We start from the raw sequence: 25,017 nt of genomic DNA, 5'->3' as shown, positions 1-25,017 counted from the left end.
ATCAGGACAGACATTTATAGGACATTTCATAAGTTGCCCAAATTATTAAGAACATTTACAACACATCCTACATTGTACTACTGTACCCAATTTATTATATATTTTCGGAGTCGGTCCAATTTATACAGACTCCACAGCCCCGGATAAGAGATGGCAGTTGTTGTTCTTAAGATTCTCTGGATGTGTAAAGAGCTGGAGGCAGACAGACATTGTGCTGCAAGTTCTCCTGAACTGACAATTACACTACAGAAAAACACTTCACAGAACAACTTACAAAACGAACATTTATTTGTTAAACTAGTAAATAAACAGAACAAGAACATGACTTGTATAGATTCTTCTGTCGTTACATATTCACTTGTCATGCTGCTCCGGAGAATCACATTTAAAAGCTTTTATTTACAATAACATTGTCTATAACAAATTGTGAACAGTTGCTACAGCTCAATTGCGGAGATGGTAAAGATAAGACACAGACTAACATAACTCCCTTTGAAATGTCTTAATCGGAGTCGCTGTCACTTTCGGCCTCTTTAACGTCTACGCTGAACTTGTATTCCTGATCACAGCCCATGTAAGCGTCGCTCATGAAGTAAAGAGTGTAATTGTGTGTTCCTGTGGCTGGGGCCACAAAATCCAACTTCACCTATTTAAAATTAAAAAAAAGCAGTGAAATAAGTGCTTCAAGCTTTCCTTTCAATATCAATTAACTTGAGAATTACGGTAGTCTCAAAAAAGTATAAATCCTTACAATAGACCGACATCTGCCTCATATTTCCAAGGCTTGGGGTACAGTCAAACCGAAATCTGAACACAGTGCTTGGACTGGCCGGCGGCTCTCCCGACCCGTGACTAAAAGCTTCATATATCTTTATGCAGCTTTCACGCTTGGGTGGGGAGACTCGCCGGCCAGTCTGAGCATTGCGTTCTGATCTCAGTCCGATTTATATGGCAGTCTGACTACGCTCTTAGGCTGCAGCTCCAAGGATATGTGTTGCACGCAATAAATTACAACTCATGTGGTGCAAACTCACAAGCGATATGCTGTGATAGTAATAGGTTAGGGGTAGATATTCAGTTTCCTTTTCTAAAGGATGGGTACTCTGTATTCAGGACTTACCTTGGCCTTCTGCTGAAGTGTCAGTCTCTTGATGGATATCAGGCTGTTTGATTTGGCATCTCCAATCACGACCCACCAGCCCTCCTCACGTTTCTGTTAAAATATACATCAAAATAAACACAAACTAGATTATAAACTAAATGAAGCAAAATGAAGAAGGAATAAAGAATTTAATTCATGTAGTACACTCAGATTGGATTTTGCAAAAGGCTCTTGATATGTTCAGGATACTTTCTGCCAGGAGGACATACCTGAGGGAAGAGTGGAGCAATGACCGGTCCTGTAACTTCCTCCTCTCGTTCCAGCTGCACAAGAACCACGACAGCTCCGCCACTGAAACAAAATCACATCTTCATGACACCAGAAGTGTAGAGATTTAATAAAGTCAACTAAAACCTTAGGACACAAGGAAAACTGTCTATTTAATCGGGGAAGGATGATCGGAGATCAGAAATGCGGTGACATTCAATCTGTTTGATCCCTGTTTCCTGTGATCGGGAACCTCATGACTATGGGCAGCAGTATAGAAAAGCCAATATTATACTGTACAATCAAGGACAATAGCGTCATAGAATTGGATCATTACCAACATATATCCAATCAGAAAACAATTTTATGCAATTAAAACAAACCGATATCCACTCCATGTGACCTGCAACACTACGCAATTCAGGTTAGTCCTTCATGGTGCCCCAACATATAGTTGCATTACCCGTCCTCACCTCCTAATAGATTCCTTCTCTGCCACCTCATAAGAGAGTTCAATATTGGGATAGCGGTTACAGAACCTGGCTACATCGGCCATCTGGCCATCAGAGAGTTGCAGCAGCTCTGTACGATCCTCGTCCTCCATCTCCATGATATCAAAGACACTCTCCACTCCCTGAATGGGAAGAGAAACAGGTGGTGAGCGGCATGCCCAGAATGCCACACACTGGGGTAAGACAGACCGCTGTACTCGAACACTTTACCTTATCGGTACATCTCTTGATATGCTCAGATGTGAAGTGCGGCAGCTGTTTCAGATAGCTGTCCTTCGACCACATGGCCTGGGTGACCATTTGTGCCAGTTCCATAGCAGCGAGAGCTGGGCTAAGCCAACCGTTACTGGAGAGCACATCTACACATGCCTGGATGAGCCGGATCGCCTGGGGAAGAGACAGGTTACAACATTAAATGGTGTAATTCTGCGATGACTTAACAGGCATTAATTGTGCGTCATTTCTCACCTTACTAAGGATTTCCTCAGTGTCTGACTGCAGTTCTGCGCTTAGCTGCATTCGGGAGAGGTGAGCCTGAAGGAGCAGGTTGGTCTTCACATGTGGGTCATTGAACCTGGGAGTTGTCAGCTTGTGAGGAACTTTCTGTGCCAGCTAAAGAAAGCGAAGGGAAGAGAAAAGTATTGTAATAACCAATTCAGTGTCATTTTTTATTACTTGCATATGCCATTTACCCTGCCCAACCCTCACCTGGCGCAGCAAGTTATCTTCACGATGGCGGATAGGTATGCTCTCGTACTCGGCTGCATTGGAGATGATTTCAATTAATCCCCTCACCTTAGTCTTGGCATTCAAGGACATGCTAAAGAGTTCTAAGACCGAAAATCAGAAAAAGAATAAGATGGGTATGTAGTGATAAAGGATTCATGGAGATACAGAAGTAGTGAGGAGGTTATTTTCACCTATGGTGGTGTAGTTGATGTAGTAATAGGCAGCGATCATGCCCAGATTAAGAGGAGCAACATCCATTTCATCTTCAATGCTGATACACTTGGACTGCTCCAGGTCGCTGAGCGTCTGTTCAACCAGTTCGGACAGATGGTCCGACAGATGTCTGTGAGACACACCTGAAATCAGTCAACAAGTGAATGAAGTTACTTCTACATGGAAGCTCACAAGAGGACAGAGCCAAACAAATCAATGACACATCGCCCATCCTAACCCTGTAAGTTGTAGTAATTTGGATTCTGCGTCATTCGCCGGTACAGGAAGGTCCAGGTCAGGTAGTCCACCGCGTCTTGTTTGTTTTCTACGGTCTTGGTGACAATTTCGGCATTGAAATGGTCATGTAGGCAGTGATCCAGGTGAGATTCAACTGGCAGAGGCTCGTAGAGGAATTTCTTGAAAAAGTCCTACAAGTTGTTAAAAAGCAAAAAGAGGTGACAACTACAGTACGCGGACTGATTAATATTATCTTGCGCGTTCGGTTTGCTAAGAAATGTGGAAATTAAAGTTCTGTGACTTTTCAGTTCTTCACCAGGGGGAAGATGTCCTCTATCAGTGAATATAAACCTTTAGTTTACACCCATAGTCCTGCACACACAGTTTTTAGGCTTGTTTCAATGTATGAGAGCTCATCACTCATCAGACGGACACAGCAAGTTAAAGAGAACCTCTCATCAGGATTGTCCATCCATGTTAAACTAAAGGTATGGGCATAATGGCGCTGTTATACCGATCTAATATATACATTCAGTGTAGAAACCTGCTGCCTGATTATTAGAAAATCATTAGACATTTTGGATCCCTGCACTATTTGTGCATCCGGGTGGGACTGTGGGTACGGTCTACAGCTCGGCCACGGCCCCTCCACCGCCTCTAGTGTTTGAATCTCCCTCTTCATTTACATTTCGCGATGGTGCAGTCTTAGATGCTTTGGGTGCGGCCTTCAGGAAAATGGCACCAGTGGGTGGTGGCGCACGCGTAGACTTACATCTCTGCTCAATGACGAACAAAGAGTTTAGGAATTCCAAACTTCGAATGATGATTTTAAGAAAAACCAGGCTGCAGGTTTCTACACTCAATGTAACTATTAAATCGGTATGACTGCGCCATTATGACCATACCTTTTGTTTAACATGGATGATCCGTTCTCTAAGGCTTCCAGCCTCAGCCTACACTCACATTCACTGACAGCAGGTAGGTGCAAAGTATGTTATAGAAAGAAGCAAAAAAGGAGATTTTTGTGTACTCACCGTAAAATCTCTTTCTCTTAGCCTCTAATTGGGGGACACAGGACCATGGGTGTTATGCTGCTGTCCACTAGGAGGCGACACTATGCATAATCTGAAAAAGATTAACTGTGGCTCCTCCTGTGCAGTATACACCCCTGGACGGCATCAGCCTTCTCCAGTTTTGTGCCAAAGCAGTAGGAGGAACGTAACATGAATAACATAATTATGCCTGTAAGAAGGCAACTATGTACGAGCTCAAGAAACAATATGAGAACTCAACAGTTACAACAGCCCGGAAAGGGCAACAGGGTGGGAGCTGTGTCCCCCAATTAGAGGCTAAGAGAAAGAGATTTTACGGTGAGTACACAAAAATCTCCTTTACTCTGTCGCCTCATTGGGGGACACAGGACCATGGGACGTCCTAAAGCAGTCCCTGGGTGGGAAGCAATGGACGAATATTGTGCAGACAGGCCCGTACACTTAGGGCACCGCCGCCTGCAGGACACATCTACCCAGGCTCGCTGAGGACTGGGTATGAACCCTGTAGTGTTTAGTAAATGTGTGTAAGCTGGTCCAAGTGGCCGCCTTACACACTTGTTGTGCCGAAGCCTGGTGCCGAATGGCCCAGGAGGCCTCTACCGCCCGTGTAGAGTGTGCCGTAATACCGGCTGGAAGAGGAGGATTCTTAAGGCGGTACGCCTCTTGTATGGTGGATTTGATCCACCTGGCAAGAGTAGCTTTTGGAAGCTGGCCTACCCTTGTGGCCGCCTTCCAGAAGGAGGAAAGGAGAATCAGACCTCCGGAAGGACGCAGTCCTAGACACGTATATACGCAAAGGCCTGACAAGGTCAAGCGTATGCAGAGCCTTCTCCACTCTATGAACCGGAACCGGACAAAGGGATGGTAGTGAAATTTCCTCATGGAGGTGGAAGTCTGACACAACCTTCGGAAGGAAGGATGGGACCGTACGAAGAACTACCTTGGCCTGGTGACAAGCCAGGAAAGGCCGTATGCATGAGAGTGCTGTCGGTTCAGACACCTTGCGTAGCGAGGTGAGTGCCACCAGGAAAAAAAACACCTTCTGGGAAAGAAGGCGGAGCGGGACCTCCTTAAGGGGTTCGAAGGGTGGTTCCTGCAATGCTGTCAGGACCAGGATGAGGTCCCACGTTTCTAGTGGTCGTCTGTAGGGGGGAACCAATCGGGGAACCCCCTGAAGGAAAAGGCCTTACTTGCGGCTTGGTAGCAATGCGCTTTTGGAAAAAGCACTGAGGGCTGACACCTGGCTTTAGGCGAGCCCAATGACAGACTGGCTTCCAGACCCGCTTGGAGAAAACCAAGAGCTTTGGGTAGGGAATAAGGGAGTGGAACCTAGCCACGAGATTCGCACCAGGTAAAGAAAACTTTCCAGGTACGGTAATACATCTTGGCAGAGGCTGATTTCCGTGCTCTGATCATGGTTGCAACGACCTCTGTCGAGAACCCTGCCTGGGTTAGAACCCAGGTCTCAAGGGCCACGCCATCAAGTTGAGAGCCCTTGAGTTCTGGTGGTAGAACGGCTCTTGTGATAGAAGATCGTGGCGGTCGGGGAGACGCCAGGGGGCGTCTGCTGTGAGTTGTACGATGTCGGCGTACCATGTGCGTCTGGGCCAGTCCGGTGCAATGAGGATAGTTGAAACTCCCTCTTGTTTGATCTTCCTCACCCTCTGGATATCAGGGGGAGAGGTGGAAAAAATATACAGAAGCTGGAACTGAGTCCAGTCCTGAACCAGAGCGACTGCTCCGAGCGACCGCGGATCGTGAGTTCAGGCAATGAAGTTGGAGACCTTGGCATTGAAATGGGATGCCATTAGGTCCACATCCGGGGTCCCCCAGCGGAGACAGATCTGATGAAAAATTTCGGGATGGAGAGACCACTCTCCCGAGTCTATTCCTTGTCGGCTGAGGAAGTCTGCTTCCCAGTTGTCCACACCCGAACGTGGACCGCCGAAGGACCGACCCTGTGTCCTCCGCCCAGCGGAGGACATATGACACTTCCCGCGTCGCTTGGGTACTGCGGGTCCCCCCTTGATGAGTCACATATGCCACAGTCGTGGTATTGTCCGACTGTATCCTGATGTAAGAGGCTGCCAGTAAGTGATGGAAAGCCCTCAATGCCAGAAGGATGGCACGAATTTTCAGGATGTTGATGGGCATGGACGCTTCCGCTGAGGACCACTTGCCCAACAGGAGCCCACAGCTGAGCCGGGGTCCCTGGATGCAGGCGCAGTGTGCTGGCCTATTGCTTGGAGGTGTAGGATGCTGCCTGTACAGGCCCTACCTGAGGTGTCTCAACCTATACCCCCAGAGAGGGAAAGGGAAGGTGCTATTGTCACCTTCAGGGGCCTTTATCCTCGCCTCGACCTCAACCCAGAAACCAAAAGGAATTGGGGAAGGGAGTCTCGACTTCGAACCAGCACCCGAGGGACTGGGGAAGGAGCAGCATGGGGAATAGCCATCTCAACTTCAACTGGGCACCCCATAATAGGGGGCCGAGGAAGGAGCCATGCCGGGAGTCTCACAAGAGACCCTCTTTTCTTCATCTGCTAGTCGGAGGGCCAGTGCCTTGTCCTTGGGAAGGAGCACTAGACCCCTGGAAGTGTTGAATAACATTCCCAGGAAGGTCAGGGACTGACTCGGAGTTGGTGATGACTTTGTAGGTTGATTAACCAGCCCATACGACTGAGAGTATCGGTTGTGATTGAGACGCTGAGCTCGCAAACCTTGAAGGTGGGAGCCTTGATGAGTAGATCGTCCAGGTATGGAACGACTACTATGCCTCTGGAATGCAGGACGTCCATGGTTGTTGCCATGACCTTGGTGACACTCTGGGAGCCGTGGCGAGTCCAAAGGGGAGAGCCACGAATTGGTAGTGGTCCTGGCCTATTGCGAACCTGAGAAACCTCTGATGGGCAGGTGCAATGGGTATATGCAGGTATGCGTCTTGTATGTCTATGGAGGCGAGATATTCTCCCTTCTCCATGGACGCAGTGATGGACCGAAGGGACTCCATGCGGAAGTGACGGACCCGTACATATTTGTTGAGCTGTTTTAGGTCTAGTATGGGCCGTACGCTGCCTCCTTTCTTGGGAACTACGAACAGATTGGAGTAGAACCCTCGGAAGCGGTCGGTCGTGGGTACCGGTACTATGACTCCTGATTAATAAAGCGAGGAGACCGCTTGGTGGTAGGCTCGAGCCTTGGCTGGCGGTTTTGGGGGGACAGAGAGGAAGAACCTGTCCGGTGGGTTGGAGGTGAAGTCTATTTTGTATCCGGAAGACACTAGTTCCATGACCCACCTGTCTTCTGTAATAGGCAGCCATACTTGATGAAAGAGCAAAAGTCGGCCGCCTACCGGTGTGGTGTCTTCCGGAGTCCGTGAGTCATGAGGAAGAGAAAGTCTGAGATTTTCCTCCTCTGGGCTTAGACTGGCCTGCTTTTGACTGCCAGGTCTTGTCCGACCTTTGCGTCGATCGTGAGTTGTCCCTGCGTGGGGAACGGTTACGATTTTGTACTGGACGTGAGACGGACCAGCCGGAGGAATTCCGAAAGGATCGGAATCGAGTTTGGTTACGCTTCTGGTAAGTGCGTTTAGGTTTCAGTTGGGGAAGAGAAGTACTCTTACCCCCTGTGGCGTTGGATATCATAGTATCCAACTGTTCACCGAAAAGTCTCCCACTGAGGTAGGGGAGGTGCGTGAGGGACTTCTTTGAGGCTGCGTCCGCTTTCCATTCCCGCAGCCAGAGGATACGCCTGATGGGGTTTGATGCTATCCCCGCGACTCCCCTTGCTGAAACCAGAGCTGCATGGAGCATGTAATCTGCTACAACTGCAATTGAACCGCTTGGTCCGACAGTTGAGGAGCGGATGCTTGGAAGGCTTGTAGATTCTTTGCCCAGGCCAGGATGGCCTTGGCAGCCCAAGCTGAAGCGAACGCAGGAGCCATGGATGCCCTTGCTGCCTTGAAAATTGAACGAGCCATGCGTTCTACCTGCCAGTCTGCTGCGTCCCTGAGGGTTGAGCTATCTGGCGGTGTAAGGAGGGTCTGTGCTGCCAGCCTAGAGACTGGGGGATCCACTTCAGGTGGATCTGTCCATTCCTTGGTGTCCTTCTGTGGGAAGGGGCACCTCACCTCCAGATATTTGCGATTAGCGAATTTTTTCTCAGGCTGTGAGAGCTGTTTTTTAAGGATCGCCTTAAACTCTGGTGGTTAGAGAAAACCTTAGGCGGCTTCAGAGGTCCTTCAAAGGAAGTCTGATGTTCCGGGGCCTCTGATGGCGGATCAGAAATGACCAGCACCCGATGGATGGACGATATTATGTCCTCAGCGCTGTATTGCTAGGAGGGATTGGGATCAGGGACCCCTCCGTTTCTCTGTCTGAGTCAGAGACGCAGATGACTTCCGAATCCTGTGTATCACTGAGGCGTCCCCTGCTAGGTGAGCTGGGGAGGAGACCTTCTCTGGTTGGGGATTGCGGAGATCTGCATTGTCTGTCCCTGGAATGGGACGGTCTAGATGACCTGGAGCAACGGTGTCTCTCCCTAGAGGGGGATGACCGTGTGCTATGGGATGACGCAGATGGACTTGATGTATGGATCCGCTTGCGTCGTGACCTAGACGTGGATGTGCCAGGGGCATCTTGTTCCTGAGTCAAGCTCTCCCTTTGCTGGGTAACGTTCATAGCCGGGGCATGTGAGTAGCCCATTCCGGTGTGGCATTAGACACCGAGGCATTGGCAGGGGCTTCTTGTGTGACACAGTAGTTTGTATACAGTTCTGACAATGCGGGTACGTGCTGCTACTGGGGAGAGCGGTCCCGCAGGCTGTGCAGAATGCATAATAGCAGTTCTGCCTGGTTCTCTTAGACCTTGAGCCCGGCATAGTGCACAGAGTGCAGAAGTGCTGCCAGCAGATGGACCTTACAGGGGTAGAGAACCTACAGGGGAGCCTTATAGGTAATATGGATTCACAGCTGAGTAAAGATAACCCAGCTGTGATCTTACCCCACCAGTGTACCCCTAGGTCCAGCGCCGAAAATCCACAGTCCTGTGCCCCCCGGAGACTGGCTGCCTAGTCCTGGTCCTGCAGACCGGGAGATGCAGGGTTAATCTGCAGCCGAAAGTGGCTGCAGAGACAGAGGAGAGAGGAGGAGAAGGGGGCGGAGAGCTGGAAAAAGGCGGCAAGGCTATAAAAAACCCGCCCTTTCTGTCTCGATCTGCCCCTTGTATGACACTGTAGAGTGTCATATTTGTCATCCGGGGGGCGGGCCGGAGAGGAGGCTGCTGCTTCAGCTAGGCCGAAGCCGGGGCCTAAATGAGATGCCTGAGGCCCAGAAGGGCTACAGGCCGGTGCGAAAGTCCGGGAGGGGGTCGGATCTGAACCGGACCCCTCCGGATTTGAAGGCAGGATGGCGGTGGGGCTATAAGCGGAAGGGGGAGCCCGGCTGGGGTCCCCCTGAGGCAGTATAGAGCTGGTGCTGCCGCAGAGACAGGGACGCAGGGAGCCCTGTGTCTGTATGTGCCATGCCTGCCTGCACTCCCCCCGGCCCCAACAGGAGCCCGCAGCTGGGCTGGGGTCCCTGGATGCAGGCGCAGTATGCTGGTCCATTGCTGGGAGCTGTAGGATGCTGCCTGTACAGGCCCTACCTGAGGTGTCTCAACCTAATACCCCCAGAGGGGGATAGGGAGGGTGCTTTTGTCACACCTTCAGGGGCCTTTATCCTCGCCTCGACCTCAACCCAGAAACCAAAAGGAATTGGGGAAGGAGGGGGGTCTCGACTTCGAACCAACACCCGAGAGGTTGGGGAAGGAGCAGCATGGGGAATAGCCATCTCAACTTCAACTGGGCACCCCATAATAGGGGGCCGAGGAAGGAGCCATGCCGGGAGTCTCACAGGAGACCCTCTTTTCTTCATCTGTAATCCCATCGGAAAATGGGAAACGGAGTAAAAACGGAGTAAAAATCTTTAGGTGTGCCTCCTTTGCGACACTAAGCAAAAACTGGAGAAGGCTGATGCCGTCCAGGGGTGTATACTGCACAGGAGGAGCCACAGTTAATCTTTTTCAGATTATGCATAGTGTCGCCTCCTAGTGGACAGCAGCATAACACCCATGGTCCTGTGTCCCCCAATGAGGCGACAGAGTAATTACCTTTTTTCAGTAAATAAAAAGTACGCGACAGTCAAACAAGTAGCTTCTCACCTTCTTTGATCCTTGACACATAATGACGCATCGTCCTTCATCATCTTGTAAAGGCCGGTTCGCGTATCCCACCATTTGTAGAACATCGTAAATAGGATAATCCACGTATCTGATAATAAAAAATATTATATTAGAAGGCAAAAGATAATGAAAGACATCATCATCACATTTACACAACGAGTCATACGTACGCATGAATCTTTCCATTGTAATATTGGGTGTCCATGATGATAACCAGGTGAGCAGAAATGTTCAGACCCCAGCAAAGGCTGCGAGAAGATACGATCACCTGCACCGCCCCTGGTGTAGACAAGAAGGATTGTTATCGAAGAGATGCAGAAAACACCAACTGCACATAGGTACAGGAAGAAAGAAATAAGGAGGTGAAAGCTACAACATTACTAGATTGTTCTTAAAGGGGCAGTCTCACGTTTAATCTTCAGGAGCACATGGCTTCCAGGCCTCCAGGATTCGTGCTCGTCAGGGAAAGCCGATGATTGACAGGTCACACCAGTAGCATGGCTGCGCTGCTGATCCAAGCTGTGCACTCTACTATGCTGTATCAGGCAATATCAGAGGAAAGCAGGGGGGCACTGAAAATGGCCAGATACAGCAGTCCGGCAAGAGTATGTTAAAAGGAACCTGTCATCAGGATCAGGCATGTTAAACTAAAGGACATGAAGTAGCTGTCCTACTGGTTAACGAGGTACCTTCACCATAAAAATCGGCAGCCTGGTTGTTCTTTATCCTTTGAAAGTTTGCGTGCAATAAGCTGCTTGTGCATCGGGGTGGGCCTGTGGGTAGGTTCTTCGGCTCTGCCCGGGCCCCGTCTGCTGCCTCTGGTGTCAGTAGCTTATTACGGTTATAAATTTCACGCCGATGCGGGCTTCAGTAAAATAGCGCCGTGTCGGCACATTGATCTCTCAGCGGCCTATAGTAAAGTGTTGCTGGAGGCGGTGCATGCACAGGTTGATCTCCTGGCGGTCTAGTAAATAGAATTAAAAAATCCCTCCATTCTTGAAAAAGAAGAGTATTTTTAATAACTGAAAATGGGAAGGTGCTTGTTTTTTTACCAGCAATTTGCAGTTTTATCTATGAAATAAATTGAAACAACCTCCTTGGAGATATTGCAGATTCTGCAAAATAAAAGCTATTACTTAATGCTTTTATAGTACTGATTCCTCCACATCTTCAATATCTCTGCTTGCTGTCATTTAACAGGAACCTTCATATTATTATCCACTGAAAGTTAACTATGAAGGTTCCTGTTAAATGACAGCAAGCAGAGATATTGAAGATGTGGAGGAATCAAAATACCAAAGGTATGTTAGAAAGCTGTAAAACTTATACCATGATTAACCTTTATTTGCTTCTACACAAAGGGAAGAAAAAAAAAGTGCAATGACAAAAGAAAGAAAAGAAAAAAGGATTATTAGGAAAATACTGATTGCGAAGAGAAAACGCAGATTACAGGATAGATTACCGGAATTAAAGAGTTGTTCTACAATGCGCCTCTCTAAAGAGGACAGCCCCTCGTGCAGGTACCCCACACCGTTCAGCAAGGTCTCCTTCAGCGTGCTGTCACCCAGTTTCTCCAGGTAGGGGGCCAGATCCTTCTCTGTGCAGTGAAGGAACCTTAAAAAAAAAACACAAGAGCCCCCATCAGTGATGTGTATGGTATAGGCAGTGGTTTCTCAGCAAAGACTGCTTGTGTTAACCCTACCTTTGCCGCTGGACATCAGAGGCACACGTGGTAAGTATGTCAATGGCCGTGAGTCGCGTCTGCTTCCGAGATGGCACAAAGACAATAATGGGCTTTTTAGGAGAGTGCTTCACGATGGCGTGGTACACTGGCTTTGCCATGGACAGGAGTCTGGTTTGTGTGTGACTGATGTTAAAACCCTAGGAGGTAGATGTGGGGTCATTAGTGGACAGATGCATTAAAAGTAAAAAAATAAAAAAAGGAATACACATTCTGATTCAGCTTATTGTTATATACCAGTATGTCCTGTAAAATTTTGATTTTTGAGCTCATCTCATATGGTAATAGCGCAGACATCCATTACTAACAGTTCACTCTACAATGAGGAGGCCATAGATTTTGCACATCTCCATGTAATACATCTGGCAAGCGGTTACCACTGTTATATTATACTCTGACCAGCACCAACATCTGACCAGCAACAAACAACTTCAATTGTTGGGATTGTTTTTTCTATGTTTGGAGATCTGTATTCCCAGAGCAGTGACTGAACCAGCGCCGACCCCGTGGCTGAAACCGGAATGCTGCAGGGGGGGGGGGGGGGGGGGAGATAAAGACCATTTCTCCCCGCAGCATACGGCTACGTGCAGGCACCGTGCACCATAATAGTGCTATTAACTTACAGATTAACCCCATATCTGCAGGTTATTCGCATTTTTTCCGGTGACAAGTTCCCTTTAAAAGACGTTCCACAGCCTGAACATATGCAGAGCAAGTCATTTTTTTTTTTTTACACAGAAATCCTTTACTCATTGTTTTGAGTGCTTTCTCATAGGTTGTTCAGGCTTTGTCCACAGCAGAATCTGCCGGTAAAGACATCTTGTGCACATACCCCTGGTGTCCCTTTTCTAATGACGGACACCTGAAATATTCCCAGGAATGGAAACAAATATTGGCAATTCTACATACACAAATCTTACCTGTATGTGAAGCTCCAGGGGTACCGGCCGCACGTTAGGATGGAAATTAAAAGTGGATGTAGTGCTGCAGCCGAGCCAGTGTGCCACGTCCTTGGCATTGGATAGAGAGGAGCTGAGTGCCACTATGCGGATCGGCCGCTCGATCTGGGAGGAGATGTAGCGCATACGGGAGCAGATCACCTCTAACACAGGCTGTGAGCAAGAAAGAGGCAAAGTCTTACATTCACCAATTAAAGCCAAAATGCAAGCTTCCTATATGATCAAAGTTACACTGATTGATAGAAATGTCATCTTGGCATTGGAAAGGGTACAGTGGAATGAGAATCATCAGATTAACAAAGATCATCTCACCCCGTTGGATCCACCGATCAGATGAGTCTCGTCTACCACGAAGAGACTGACGTTTTGCACATTTTTCCGCTGCTTCCAACGTCTAGATAAGATGTCCCACTTCTCTGGAGTGCTGATGATAATGTTTCCTTTCCCAAGTAACTTCAGATCGGTGCTGGTCTCACCAGTCAGTAAGACGACCTTCTTATATAATCTGTCTTGGAACTTCTCAAACCAATCCATGAACACCTACGCCGAAAATCAGCAGATGAAAACAGGTCATAAAGCTGCATGCATAGTCTCCATATAGGAAAATATTTCATAAGGGGAGCTAGAAGAGCAATATTGCATGCATAAAATGCCTGGAATTGAGTATACGGTCGTTTGTCGTATTTCATTGAAATTTCCTCTACTTAGATTTTTATGGCATATTCAAATGATATCCCATAAATGTCTGGTAGATGCAGGTCCCACTTCTGAGACAATCATCTACCTCCAGAATGAAGCTACGGTATATACAGGTGGAGAATGTATGGAGAGCTGGCTGCACATGTGCTTCATCCTCCCCATTCATTGCTATGGGGGAGACGGAAACAGCCATGTGGATGGTGAAAGTTTACACATGCATCAAGTTAACCGATTCTCTGCCTGGATGCATGGGTGAAGCGTCTACTTCACCAGCAGGATTGGGAACCCCTGATCTGGGGACAGGCGAAAGTGCCAGGTATACCCATCTCTGACTTGCAGATATAGGAATAACCTTATAAATGAGCAATCTCACCTTGTCATCCCCTTTCCATATTCCCTTGTTATATATAGGGGTGTGTTTCCTGATCTGCCCCGTCCCCATCCCAAAAAGCTTTCCATCAGGTTCCCAGGATAAAATTAAATAAAATCTCAAAAATGTGATTCAAGACATACCCAAAATGTGTTATGTCCTAACAGAGGTCACCAAATTCACCAACAGGGCAAAAAACCACAGCACTCCGTTATAAGGAATCTGTCACCAGTTCTTTCACACGTCAACTAAAACTGTCAGCTTAATTCAGCGCCTGTGCTGCATTCCATAATGGGGTATATATCCCCCCTGTACACCCCAAAATCCTTTTGAAACCCTCCTGTGTTCTATGTAAATCCTGACAGTCCGGTCTGGTAGGTGTCCTTGCTACAGTGTCTATTCCTTCTCCTGGCTGCCGATGACCGCCGTCCTGCTCTGATTGACGTGGATGACTCCTCCTGCGTCATCCACACTGCCGGGTGGCGCCTGCGTACGTCACTCTGCCCTACTGCGAGAAGAGCCTAATACATGTGCACACTTATGTTTTAGGCATGCCCACTTTTTAGGCTCTGCTCGCAGTAGGGCAGAGCAAAGAGCGTAGGCGTTAGCCGGCATTGTCTCTGCGCAGGCGCAAGATTTCGCCAGGTTACGTGGATGACACAGGAGGCATCATCCACGTCAATCAGAGCAGTAGGACAGCGATCAGTAGCCAGGAAAAGGGACAGACGCCGCACAAAGGACACCGGTTATTGGAGGGTATACAAGGGGAGTCAGGGGGCTATATACCCCTTTAATGAATGCAGCACAGGTGCTGATTAAGGGGATAGTCTTCGTTTAGACATGAAAAAACTGGGGACAGGTCTCCTTTAAAGCTTTATTGATAAGTTGGCATGTGGAATTAGAAAGGACGGCCAAAGTTTTAGGCTGACCCAGATGATGACCCAGGCCTATGTCCTACGCCTCATCGCAGTACAGAGGCGGACTGTGTACATATTCAGCAGTCTAAAATACACAGACATATGCAGGAGCTGAAAGCATTCGTGGAAGTGAAGAGATGGGTTATTAGCATAGATTTCCATAACTGAATCATATCCAACCGCTGACAGCTACAGCTAATGAATGCACAAAAGAGATGTAATGGGATAATGCAGCCTTCTGAGAGCGAGTGTGGGCGGAAGGGCATTAAATGTGTGCAGATATCACCCGAGAACCAAACACATACAAAAAGTCTAATTACTGAAAGAAACAAAGTTTTCAGTTTTCTTAGGAACGTCAGATAATAGCAAATAGGGAAGAGAGAATTAAAAGGGAAATGGAAGCCTCATCAGGGGGAGGCAAACACCCGGGGAAGTGGGAAGACTGAAAAGTTTCTGAAAGAACGTGCAGGCAATTACTAAAAGTGGAAAAAAACAAAAACAAAAGTCAGAACATGATCAAACTTATCAATGCTGCAGAGCAGGAATACAGGGGAATCGGGAGATATTAAGTGTTTGTAGACCTCCAAATAGTATTTATACAGAAGTCCTAAATGGCAGGCCAGTGTGAACAGACCCCCAGGGACACTGACAGGAGAGGGCTTACTGCCGCCACCCGACAGCAGCTGGCATTTCTGCCCCCCATTATGGGGGACACAACCATTAAACATCACTGTGATCCATTTGTTCTCAGGACTGCTCGTGGCCCCAGAGGTTTGTCCCCCAGGAATCAGAAATAACCTTTAAAGGAGATAAATCACCCTATAAAAAGGTACAACAACGGGTTAAAGGGTTTACAGAAAAGTTCTGTTCCCAGGGGCAATCTGTTCTATTAAATCAAACTCGCTTTATTCACCCTCCCTGGGTCCAGTGTCTCCACCGCCGTCTGTTATTATCTCACGGAATGGCTGCAGTGCTGTCATAAGAGCGCAGCCGCCAAGAAAAGACACAGGAGGCAGCGGCGGAGACTCAATGCTGGACCGGGGGAGGAAGACATAAGTTCTGTGTGTTTTTAGACAACAAACTGCACCTGGGGACAGGACTTTTCCGAAAACCCTTTTAATCCCCCTTTTGATGATGGCCCAATTTATGTTCTTGCGGATTTGCTTTTTCCTCCCCAGCTTCCCAGAGCCATAACTCTTATTTTTCTGTCCACATAGACATATGATGACTCTGTTTTTTGTGGGACAAGTTGAACTTTTGAATGACACCATTCATTCTACCACATAATGTACTAGAAAGGGGGGGGGGGGGGGGGGGGAGTGAGTACAAATTGTGAAAACACATAATTCTGACATTGTTTTTTGGGAATTGTTTTTATGGTGACCTCATGATATTATTTTGCTCATAAGTAAGATTACAGCAATACCCAATATGTCCAGGTTTATTTTAGTGGTTAAAAAATAATAATAAAAAAAAAAATAATAATAAAAAAAAATCGAAGTTTGCAACAACAACAAAAAAAAACCTATCGCTTCATTGGGAGACACAGGAAACCATGGGTGTATTGCTGCTGCCACTAGGAGGCTGACACTAGGCACACACACAAGAAAAGGCTCCCTCCCAGCACTATACAGGTCCTTCTCAAAAAATTAGCATATAGTGTTAAATTTCATTATTTACCATAATGTAATGATTACAATTAAACTTTCATATATTATAGATTCATTATCCACCAACTGAAATTTGTCAGGTCTTTTATTGTTTTAATACTGATGATTTTGGCCTACAACTCCTGATAACCCAAAAAACCTGTCTCAATAAATTAGCATATTTCACCCGTCCAATCAAATAAAAGTGTTTAATAACAAACAAAAAAACCATCAAATAATAATGTTCAGTTATGCACTCAATACTTGGTCGGGAATCCTTTGGCAGAAATGACTGCTTCAATGCGGCGTGGCATGGAGGCAATCAGCCTGTGACACTGCTGAGATGTTATGGAGGCCCAGGATGCTTCAATAGCGGCCTTAAGCTCATCCAGAGTGTTGGGTCTTGCGTCTCTCAACTTTCTCTTCACAATATCCCACAGATTCTCTATGGGGTTCAGGTCAGGAGAGTTGGCAGGCCAATTGAGCACAGTAATACCATGGTCAGTAAACCATTTACCAGTGGTTTTGGCACTGTGAGCAGGTGCCAGGTCGTGCTGAAAAATGAAATCTTCATCTCCATAAAGCATTTCAGCCGATGGAAGCATGAAGTGCTCCAAAATCTCCTGATAGCTAGCTGCATTGACCCTGCCCTTGATGAAACACAGTGGACCAACACCAGCAGCTGACATGGCACCCCACACCATCACTGACTGTGGGTACTTGACACTGGACTTCAGGCATTTTGGCATTTCCTTCTCCCCAGTCTTCCTCCAGACTCTGGCACCTTGATTTCCGAATGACATGCAAAATTTGCTTTCATCAGAAAAAAGTACTTGGGACCACTTAGCAACAGTCCAGTGCTGCTTCTCTGTAGCCCAGGTCAGGCGCTTCTGCCGCTGTTTATGGTTCAAAAGTGGCTTTACCTGGGGAATGCGGCACCTGTAGCCCATTTCCTGCACACAGTGGACTCAGTCCACTGCTTCCTCAGGTTCCCCAAGGTCTGGAATCGGTCCTTTTCCACAATCTTCCTCAGGGTCCGGTCACCTCTTCTCGTTGTACAGCGTTTTCTGCCACATTGTTTCCTTCCAACAGACTTACCATTGAGGTGCCTTGATACAGCACTCTGGGAACAGCCTATTTGTTGAGAAATTTCTTTCTGGGTCTTACCCTCTTGCTTGAGGGTGTCAATGATGGCCTTCTTGACATCTGTCAGGTCGCTAGTCTTACCCATGATGGGGGTTTTGAGTAATGAACCAGGCAGGGAGTTTTTAAAAGCCTCAGGTATCTTTTGCATGTGTTTAGAGTTAATTAGTTGATTCAGAAGATTAGGGTAATAGGTCGTTTAGAGAACCTTTTCTTGATATGCTAATTTATTGAGACAGGTTTTTTGGGTTATCAGGAGTTGTAGGCCAAAATCATCAGTATTAAAACAAGAAAAGACCTGACAAATTTCAGTTGGTGGATAATGAATCTATAATATATGAAAGTTTAATTGTAATCATTACATTATGGTAAATAATGAAATTTAACACTATATGCTAATTTTTTGAGAAGGACCTGTATATCCACTGACTGGCAGAGAACCAACCAGTTTAGCTTCGTGTCAGTAGGAGGTGGGCACAGGTCTTTCACTAGATCCCCATCTGCCTCTGTTTTCGCTATTTTTCAGTAATGATTTCCCTTTTCTTTTTCAGAAGGTTCCTCTCTTCTACCTTTGGAGGGAAACATTGTGAAGTCACCCTGTTATCCCACATAGAGACAGAGTACAGCGTGGACTAACACCCCGTATCCTCATCTGTCTATCCGACAGGACCCTAGCCCCTTACACACAAGATGTGTTCAGGTGTTCCCAAGAATGGTCCTGGACCCCTACTACTGCCCACTCACCTACCAGAGCCAAATGGCGTTAGGAAGTACTGACGTCTCGCAATCCCGTGAGGCTTAAGTCTGTTTAGGCCCCGGCTTCTGTGCGGCTGCGGCACTTGGTCACGCCCCTCCCTCCTTTATCTCGTGGACTTTTCTCGCGCCCAGTGCAGACACGCCCCCTTTATTTTTTTTCCAGTGGCACGAGGACTACACGCCCTTTTCTCACCTAAGGCCCACTTCTTCCTCTCTGCGGCCGCCATTTTCCAGCATCTATGCACCGGTATCACAGGAGCCTCTCCAGACAGCCCTCCTGAGCTTCATCACCGCGCTCTCCTGGGATCAGATTGCAGGAACTCACCTCTCCTGTAAGTGCTGCTCTGCTGACTCTTCAGCAAAAACTTCTGTTCTTTACCCCAACCTCTGGAATTAGTCAATTGGAATTGTGTCTAAATCTAAGGCAGAGTGTGGCCTCTACTACTCTTGTCAAGCACTTTGCTTGCTCCTCTGGTAAGTGCAGAGTCCCTTCAGGCGAGTCTGCTTACCTCTGTCAGGATTACAGTAATCCCTCAGTTTTGGCTACCCAGGAGTCCTCGAACGCTTCCGCAGAGGGTGCCCCCCTTATCCCAATAGACTTGTCTTCATTAAAGTCTCTGACCAATCTGTCCTTCCAGGGATCACACCTGCTTGGAACCAAGCTGGACCAAATCATAATGGAGACTAACGGAGGGAAAAGTTCTCAGGCCAAACCTCGGCACCCTCCACTTAAATGAAAATTTCAGCCCTTTCGTCCTTTTCGGCGCTTATCGTCTGTGGAAGATTATTACTGCCAGGAGGCTATCCTTCAAACAGATACCTTCCTAACGTCTCCAGAATGTGCAAGGCAGATCTTCCAGGAGCACATTCTCCTCCACATGACTCTTACCTGCAGCCCAGGGAGTTTCACAAGGTGGAGGTTTACATCTTGTTCTTAAAGGTTGCTTGGCTCACCTCTGTCAAGGACGCCTGAGTAAGAGAGGTGGTACTGTCAGGAGACAACCCCTCTTTGGTTCCAGGGTTTGTTTCCCAGCCATTGCCTCTCTCCTCCAACCAGGCGTCATCATTCCTGTCATTCCTCAGGAACATTTTACAGGTTTCTATTTAAACCGCTTTGCAGTTCCAAAGAAGGCCGGGTCGGTGCAAGCCATCCTGGATCTCAAGTTACTGAACAAGAGGATATGTCTACGCCATTTCAGGACGGAATGAATCCCTTTGTTCAGTAATAGCTTCTATGAAATTACAGGAGCTCCTGTGTTCTGTGGATATCAAAAGACGCCCATCTCCATGTCCCGATTCTTCCGGGTCAACCAGAGATTCCTATGTTTCGCAGTACTACTTTCAATTCATCGCTCTGCCTTTCAGTCTGGCAAACACTCCCAGGGTATCTACAAAGATAATGGCAGCGGCGATGGCCATCTTGCGGACCAAAAGGTCTAGTGGTCATACCTTACCTGGATGATAACCTCGTAAAGGCTCCATCCTTCCCTTAGCCCAGGAAAGTCTGTCCATCACTCCCAACACCCCGTCTTGGCTCGGTTGGATTATCAACATGTTGTCTTTTTTTTTTTTTTTTTTTTAAATCATGTATTTTTTATTAAAGCATATGACACGCCATTAACACAGTCCGATACAATTTCCAGACAAATACCGTACATTAGATACATGACCTGATAATATATTTTCATTTTACTAAACACCCTTACCACCTAACCAACCCCCCTCTCCCTTCCCCCAATCTCTTGCCCATTATCCAATACAACCATCTGACAGCATCACCTCTCGAGAAAAGATAACAAGCTTTACAAAAACACGCCTGTACATGTAGGAGTCCCCCCAGAATCAACTACACAACACCCATTCTACTTTGCAGTAACTCAGCAGACGCCACACCTGGGTAATCCATCCATCCCACACATTTTCAAATTTTGTATTCTGACCTCTCTTACTGTATATATTTCTTTCCATAAGGACAATAAAATGTATCTTGTTGATAAATTCCTTGTTCCCTGGTGGTTTTTCATCCAACCAGCTTTCTCACAGCATACAACAATCTTGCGATAGTCAGCCTTCCACATTCATCCGTAGCAATATCATCCATACAGCCCAAAAGGCAAGTCAGCGGGTTACGCACCACAACTACTCCTGTCACCTCCTGGATCAAGTTAAGCACCTTCACCCTAAAGGGTTGAAGGCGAGCACACGACCACATCATATGTAGCAGATCAGCGCCTTCCTCACCACACCTGGGACATTCTGAGTATCAACATGTTGTCTAGTTCCGGCCCAGCGTCGGATTTTCCTGGGCATGCTTTTTAACACCCTTCAGACGTTGGTACCCCCCCATAAAAAAAAATAAAAAAATAGAGTGGCCGTTCAATAAGGGGTTCGCTCTCTGCAGGCCCCTCTGTCTCCATCCCTTTGCTCAGCCATGGCAGTTCTGGGCAGGATGGTGGCATCTGGGGAGGCGATACACTTTGTTCAGTTTCGCACCAGGCCACTTCATCATACCATCCAGCCCCAATGGAACATGTCCCTTCTCTCCCTGGATTGTCCAGGCCGGATCTAGCCTTGAATCAGATCGTCCCTTAACTGGTGGCTGTCCTCTCCCCCTCATCCGCCAGGGTCATTCCTTCCACTCTATCTACTGGCAAGTAGTTGCAGCAGATACCAGTTTCCTCGGCTGGGGAACAGTCTTCCGCAACCTCACAGTCCAGAGCCGTTGGTTGCTGGAAGAGACCTCATTACCAACATTAACATTCTCGAGATCAGAGCCATTCTTCGGTCCCTCCTCTACTGGCAGGATCTTCTCAGGGGCCTACCAGTTTGAGTTCAGACAGACAACGCCACGGATAAGGCATATGTCAACCAACAGGGTGAAACTATTGAGTCCTCTGGCCATGACTGAAGTTTTCAAGATCATTCTCTGTGCAGAGAACAAGTTTCTAGTAATTTCGGCAGTGCACATTCCCAGCGTAGAAAATTGGGCTGCAAATTTTTCAGTTGCAAGGATCTCTCGGCGGGAGAATGGTCTCTACATCAAGACATCTTCCATCAATAATGGGCAAGAGATTGGGGGGAGGGAGAGGGGGGTTGGTTAGGTGGTAAGGGTGTTGTTTAGTAAAATTTAGATATATTATCAGGTCATGTATCTAATGTACGGTATTTGTCTGGAAATTGTATCGGACTGTGTTAATGGCGTGTCATATGCTTTAATAAAAAATACATGATTTAAAAAAAAAAGACATCTTCCATCAGATTTGTCTATGGTGGGGAAATCTGGATCTCATCGCCTCCAGAATGAACAGAAAAGGTCTGCAGTTAGTCTACAGGTCCTGCCATCCTCTCACGGTGGGCATCAACACTCTGGCGATACCCTGGTCACAGTTTGCATTTCCTTATCCGTTTCTTTCTCTTCCCCTGCTATCCAGGCTGTTGAAGAAGATCAAGGCGGAAAGGGTGCCATGATCCTAATCGCACTGGATTGGTTCAGGAGGGCCTGGTATGGAGCGGTCAATTTGCTTGTAGATGCCCCTTTGAGGCTCCCGGACAGACCAGATCTGCTTTCTCAGGGTCCCATCTTCCACTGGAAATCTTGGTCGCTCGATTGGACAGCATGACTGTTAATACCGCGGTTTTAAGAGTGTCCAGATTCTCAGAGCGAGTGATTCAGACGATGATCCGGACTCGGAAGTCAGCATCATCTTGAGTCTACTATCGGACTTGGAAAGCTTTCTTCCATTGGTATGAGACTAATCATACTGCGCTTATGGTTTTCTCTATTTCTTCTATTCTGGCCTTCAAGCAGGACTCGGTGCATGCCTAGATCTCAGCTGGCTAAAGGGACAAATGTCAGTGTTATCTATTATTTTCCAAAATAATTTACCGTATATACTCGAGTATAAGCCGACCCGAGTATAAGCCGACCCCCCTAATTTTGCCACAAAAAACTGGGAAAACTTAATGACTCGAGTATAAGCCTAGGGTGGAAAATGCAACAGCTACCGGTAAATGTCAAAAGTAAAAATAGATACCAATAAAAGTAAAATTAATTGAGACATCAGTAGGTTAAGTGTTTTTGAATCCGTATTGAATCAGGAGCCCCATATAATGCTCCATAAAGTTTGATGGGCCCCATTAGATGCTCCATATTAAAATATGCCCCATATAATCCTGCATAAAGGGTAATAAGGGCCCCATAAGATGCTCCATAGAGATATTTGCCCTATATAGTGCTGCACAAGCGTTATGGCCCCATAAGATGCTCCGTACAGACACTGCCCCTTATAGTGCTGCACAATCGTTATGGCCCCATACAGATGCTCTGTACAGTCACTGCCCCTTATAGTGCTGCACAAGCGTTATGGCCCAATAAGATGCTCCGTACAGTCACTGCCCCTTATAGTGCTGCACAAACGTTATGGCCCCATAAGATGCTCCGTACAGACACTGCCCCTTATAGTGCTGCACAATCGTCATGGCCCCATACAGATGATCCGTACAGTCACTGCCCCATATGCTTTCGCTGCGAGAAAAAAAAATATCACATACTCACCTCTCTTCGCTCAGGACCCCCGGCACTTTCAATATTTACCTGCTCCTCGTGCGGCTCCGTCTTCAGCACTGACGTTCAGCAGAAGGCGCGCACTGACTACGTCACCGCGCCCTCTGACCTGAGCGTCACAGCCAGAGGACGCTGATGACGGAGCCGCCCCGGAACGAGGAGCGGTAAATATCGCGCAGCGCTGTATACTCACCTACTGCTGGCGCTGTGCAGTCCCTGCTTCTTCCAGCGCTGCATCTTCTTTCTGTATTGAGCGGTCACAGTTACCGCTCATTACCAAAATGAATATGCGGCTCCACCTCTATGGGAGGTGGAGCCGCATATTGATTGCTGTAATGAGCGGGACCATGTGACCGCTCAGTACAGGAAGAATATGCAGCGCTGGAAGAAGCAGGGACGCGCAGGGACCGCGCCAGCAGTAGGTGAGTATAATTAGATAGCCCCCGCCCCCCCTCCCCTGCCGACCCCCGGGTATGACTCGAGTATAAGCCGAGAGGGGGACTTTCAGCCCAAAAAAAATGGGCTGAAAATCTCGGCTTATACTCGAGTATTTACGGTAGCTTTGCGTTCTCAGCTCAGAACCTTTCTCCAGGGAGTGTCTTATGCAGCTCCTCCCTAGCGACCGCCAGTAGATCCCTGGGCCCTCAGCCTGATTGGAAGGCTCTCAGGAGTTACCCCTTTGAACCACTCAAGTCTCTCTGACTCTCCTTTTTGGGTGGCAATCTTGGAAACATACCAGATTAAGAACAGTGCGCCTACCCCTGGGATTAAGGCTCAGTAAAGCCGAATGGTGTGTGCCTCCTGGGCCATTGGCCATCTGCCCTATATCTTTGCAAAGAGATGACCTGGTCTTCCATTCACACGTTCGCCAAGTTCTACAAGGTCCATACCTAAGCTTTGGTGGATTTTGGGTTGCATATTGAGCACCTAAAAAGTGTTGTTCAGGACTAACATTGATGGCATATCCTTAGGAACGGTCATCAATGTCTGATCGGTGGGGGTACCACACCTCCGCAGATGTACGAAGGTGCCGTGCATCAAATCCCCACCGATTAGACATTGATGACCTATCCTAAGAATAGGCTATCAATATTAAAATCCAAGACAACACCTGTAAGTGAACCCTCCCTGTTAGATTTCAAATGTTCATGTGTAACATGCAGCCTTCACAAGGCAGACACGCGGGATAGCAGATGAAGAATATTCAATGAAATGAGAGGTTACCTGCTCAGCCAGAGCCTCCATTGGAGTGATGTACACACAGCGACCCTCAGCGTGCTGCAGCAGCATGCGGAGAATGGCAAATTCTGCACAGATAGTTTTCCCACTGCCTGTTGGTGCTCCCACAAAAACGTTGTCATCGCTGTTATACACAGTGTTGAATACTAAGAAAGAGTAGGGAGGGAAGACATGTAAAATAAGCGTCTACTCATTTCAATCAGAGGAACAATTCACCTCCACCATTAAAATATCGCAACCTCAGGCCGGGGTGGTGAAAATTTCCAATATTCTGAAATTATAACTAATAAGTATGATAAAATATTTACAATAAACATGAATTTAATAAAACAATTAAATGCCCCAGTCAGAAATGGAGACATTTAAAATATTTTACATACATCATTAATAGAAAAACTAATGTCCTCAGAACAAGCAGGCAGGAGAGCTAAATATGCCAAACCTTATTATTCTTATAAGTACATATGCATCAGTAGAGAGCAGAGGCGTATCTAGCCTGTCCTGCACCCGGGGCAAAGGGTCAGTTTGGCGCGCCCCCCATATTTGAACCTTAACTCTATTGAAACTGTATAAACACGCCAAGGTGCATCCCTGTCTTTGCCACAATACTTTATTTAACTTAATCATCCAGATTTGTGCCCCCATACCGT

General features: G+C 47.3%; 1 protein-coding gene across 1 annotated transcript in view; it reads right to left on the bottom strand.

Annotated features, from left to right (window-relative positions):
* Positions 1-270: 270 nt before the first annotated feature.
* Positions 271-25,017, bottom strand: part of SNRNP200 (small nuclear ribonucleoprotein U5 subunit 200) — a 65,002-nt gene continuing 40,255 nt past the window's right edge. The window contains exons 30-45 of the mRNA XM_077262911.1: positions 24,353-24,513; positions 13,343-13,570; positions 12,992-13,183; positions 12,033-12,211; positions 11,793-11,944; positions 10,501-10,609; positions 10,310-10,418; positions 3,062-3,251; positions 2,802-2,966; positions 2,590-2,711; positions 2,350-2,493; positions 2,092-2,268; positions 1,843-2,003; positions 1,372-1,453; positions 1,121-1,213; positions 271-646 (exon numbers count right to left, since the gene is read on the bottom strand). Of these exons, the coding sequence (XP_077119026.1) occupies positions 503-646; positions 1,121-1,213; positions 1,372-1,453; positions 1,843-2,003; positions 2,092-2,268; positions 2,350-2,493; positions 2,590-2,711; positions 2,802-2,966; positions 3,062-3,251; positions 10,310-10,418; positions 10,501-10,609; positions 11,793-11,944; positions 12,033-12,211; positions 12,992-13,183; positions 13,343-13,570; positions 24,353-24,513 (2,408 nt within the window). The 3' untranslated portion in view covers positions 271-502. The remainder of the gene's footprint in view (positions 647-1,120; positions 1,214-1,371; positions 1,454-1,842; positions 2,004-2,091; positions 2,269-2,349; positions 2,494-2,589; positions 2,712-2,801; positions 2,967-3,061; positions 3,252-10,309; positions 10,419-10,500; positions 10,610-11,792; positions 11,945-12,032; positions 12,212-12,991; positions 13,184-13,342; positions 13,571-24,352; positions 24,514-25,017) is intronic.

Source organism: Ranitomeya variabilis, chromosome 5 (genome assembly GCF_051348905.1).
Source record: "Ranitomeya variabilis isolate aRanVar5 chromosome 5, aRanVar5.hap1, whole genome shotgun sequence".
Taxonomy (NCBI): domain Eukaryota; kingdom Metazoa; phylum Chordata; class Amphibia; order Anura; family Dendrobatidae; genus Ranitomeya; species Ranitomeya variabilis.
This window is presented reverse-complemented; position numbering and strand designations above follow the sequence as displayed.